Source organism: Apaloderma vittatum, unplaced genomic scaffold (assembly GCF_000703405.1).
Source record: "Apaloderma vittatum isolate BGI_N311 unplaced genomic scaffold, ASM70340v1 scaffold21146, whole genome shotgun sequence".
NCBI lineage: Eukaryota > Metazoa > Chordata > Aves > Trogoniformes > Trogonidae > Apaloderma > Apaloderma vittatum.
The window spans coordinates 1-3,202 of NW_009720385.1; the positions used below are offsets into that span (position 1 = coordinate 1).

The 3,202-nt window shown below is 44.3% G+C and overlaps 1 protein-coding gene across 2 annotated transcripts in view; it reads left to right on the forward strand.

The window, feature by feature from the left end:
* Positions 1 to 7: 7 nt before the first annotated feature.
* Positions 8 to 3,202, forward strand: part of LIG3 (ligase III, DNA, ATP-dependent) — a 15,259-nt gene continuing 12,064 nt past the window's right edge. Inside the window, exons 1-4 of one of the 2 annotated variants that reach the window (XM_009871002.1) lie at positions 8 to 527; positions 1,003 to 1,140; positions 2,390 to 2,587; positions 3,020 to 3,171. In XM_009871002.1, coding sequence (XP_009869304.1) covers positions 242 to 527; positions 1,003 to 1,140; positions 2,390 to 2,587; positions 3,020 to 3,171 — 774 coding nt within the window. In that variant the 5' untranslated portion in view covers positions 8 to 241. The remainder of the gene's footprint in view (positions 528 to 1,002; positions 1,141 to 2,389; positions 2,588 to 3,019; positions 3,172 to 3,202) is intronic. The other variant, XM_009871001.1, reaches the window with a different exon arrangement.

The following is a 3,202-nucleotide window of genomic DNA, read 5'->3' on the forward strand; positions in this document are numbered from 1 at the left end:
TGCCCGGGCACTTGGCAGGGGCACAGGACGTTTCTTCCCCTTTACCCAGGTCTCCTTCCCCAGACTCTACTTTTGTTGTGTTGGTCTCCCTGGAGCCGGACCCCGTTACTGGTACCAGGTGCTGTTACAACGTGTATCTCTCCAGTTCGCAGACAGAAACCAGGCTGGTGGTGCTGGGGCTTTCCATTTCTCCCTGCTTTTGAACACTTGGCTTTGCCAGGCCTGCACATCTGCAGAGGACATGGCAGAGCAGAGGTACTGCGTAGACTATGCCAAGCGTGGCACGGCAGGCTGCAAGAAATGCAAGGAGAAGATTGTGAAAGGAATGGTGCGCATCGGAAAGATTGTTCCCAATCCTTTCACGGAATCAGGCGGGGACATGAAGGAGTGGTACCATGTGAAATGCGTGTTTGAGAAGCTAGAGAAGGCCCGGGCCACCACGAAGAAGATCGAAGATATCACAGACTTGGAAGGATGGGAAGAGCTACAGGATGGGGAGAAAGAATTAATCAACAAGTACATCTCAGGTGAGACACTGGGCAGAGTCTGGGCTGCTTTTCTCCTTTACTCCTTTTGAAGGTATGCCACTGCTAGGCGCACCACTGTGCCGTTACCGTGAAATCCTCGCTGCTGTGTTCGTATGATCTAGTGATGAGGGGTTAGTACTGCTCACATCTCTGTCTCAGCCCTGTAGGAAAGGGAAGAAGTAGTCACTTCTACAGTGGCACGACTGATTATGGAGAAGATGTGTCTGGTTTAATTTGTGTGCAAACAGACACAGATAAATTCCAGAGGAAAGCATCATTTATTTTCCATTTGCAGCTTTTTTAGTGTTTCGTAAATTTTAGTCTTTTAATTTTTGATGTCTGAAAAATGTTACGTTATTTTTTTCTCCATCCTCAGTTCCTTTAAGACTTGTTTGTTGCAGTATATCTTACGTAATATGTCAAAGGAAGTATGAGATTATTTCTGACTGCTGTTTTAAACCTTGCTGTTTTACAGAATCTAATTCCAAGGCTTCGAGTACACCGAAGAAAAAAGTGATAGTCCAAGCTAAGCTCACTGCTACAGGACAACTGACTACAAAAGATCCATTAGCGCTCGTCACTCCATCACCAAAAAAGTTCTCTGGCTTCACAGGTAGGACTTAAGAAACTGACTCTGGGAAATCCTTCTCTTCTGAAAGTGGCACCAGAGGAGGTTTAACTTGGCTCAGATCAGTAGTTTTTTATCTATAGGACATGGTTTAGCTTTAATTACCTTTTTAAAGTTTGACTTGTCCAAAAATGTTAATGCTTTCTTAGGCTGTCAGTCTCAAAAGAACTGATGTTTGTATTTCTCGTATTCCCAAGGAAACAAAGTTTACGCAGTAACCCCTCATGGCCAGGCTGGCTCCACTGCTGCTTTAATCCATTGGCCAATGTCACTCAAACTGTAAAGGTACAAACAAATGATATCCCGCGTAGAACTGAGAACCTGGAAAAATTGGTTGTGAGGGGTTCATGGACAAAAAACTGTTGTTGCTCAGCAGCTTGTCCTGAGCTTCAGCTGCCAGCAGGGGAGTCAGTGTGTGAGCACTGAACAACTCTGCCAGGAGGTTGTAGCGAGGTGGGGTTGGTCTCTTTTCACAAGTGACAGCCGACAGGACAAGAAGAAATGGACTCAGGTTACACCAGGGAACGTTTAGGTTGGAGGCTTCTACGTGGAAAAGGTTATCAAAGGCTGGAGCAGGCTGCCCACGGGAGGGGCTGAATTGCCATTCAATGGGGTGTGTTTAAAAGCCGACTCAGGGACGTGGTTTAGAGCTGGGCCTGGCACTTAGATCACAGTTGGACTTCGTGATCTTAAAGGTCTTTTACAACCCAAACAGATCTGTGATTCTGTGACCTGACAGGGGCACGTGGCTCTGAACCACCCGCAGCACATGTTGCCACATACTCAGCCAAAAAGATGAGAATACGTTGAGGTGTTAAAGTTATGAGGGATGGGGCCATTTTCCGTGCATTTTAGAAATGATTTTTGGGAAACATCTTGCTGTGAAGGGCAAAGGCCTATAAAGTAGAACTAAAACAGAAGCATCTGTCAGAAAAAAGCAGGAATTACTTTTCACCAAGGTTTAATCACATTTGTCTGGCTGAATTAAAGTCCAGAAAAATGTGGTGTTCTGTGAAGAACAAAACTAATAAGAAAATAGTTTGGAAATTGTTAGTGATAATTAAAATTTCAAGTTGCGAATTTTGGCATAGCACACATCATTATTCAGTTCTGAAGCTTTGCCAGCTTATTGGGATTGTTCTTTTCAGCTTGCCAAGCCAAGGTAGCTTCAGCTTCAAAATCTGCACCATATTGTACTTGTTAAAAATATCAACTTCTTCTGCCTTTGATGCAGCCAAGCCAAAGAATTCAGAAGATGTCTCTGCAAATTCTTCCCACAAGTCCAGCCTATCTGCAAAAAAATGTGATCCCAATCACAAGGACTGCTTGCTGCGAGAGTTCCGGAAGCTCTGTGCCATGGTTGCTGAAAAGCCCAGCTACAACGTGAAAACGCAGATCATCCAGGATTTCCTGAAGAAGGGATCTGGAGGAGGTACGACTGCTGCCCGGCCTGTGAAAACCCTCTCAAAATTCACTATTTTTAAAGCAAGGCTGAAACAAAATCTGATTGCTGTCGAGTCCAAGCTGTGTGCTCTGATGCTTTGTGAACTGTGGAGATAATGTTTGCAAAGTGAAATGTTTAAATATCAAGTTCAGAGCAGAACAGTTCAGTCTAGGATTGTGGGGCGTATTTGCAGGTGCCACCAAACTTAGTGCTGAAATCAGATTTGGTGAACGATTGTGGATGTTTTCCCCTAAGAAACCTCCTTTCATGTGAAGCAGAACAGCACGGTGGAAAGAGGAAGCCCCAACTGCAGGTTTTTTCCCCAGGGTTGTGCTCCTCAGCACAAACAACTGGAGCCTGTATATGAAAATAACGTGACGGTTTTTGATGGTCTGTGGTTTGTTGTTTTTTTTTTTGCAGATGGTTTTCATGGTGATGTGTACCTGACCATTAAGCTGCTGTTACCAGGTGTCATTAAAATTGTTTACAACTTGAACGATAAGCAGATTGTAAAGCTGTTTAGTAGGATTTTTAACTGCAGCCAAGAAGAAATGGTCCGGGATCTGGAACAGGTGAGTACAGACAGCACTTCTCTTAATTCCT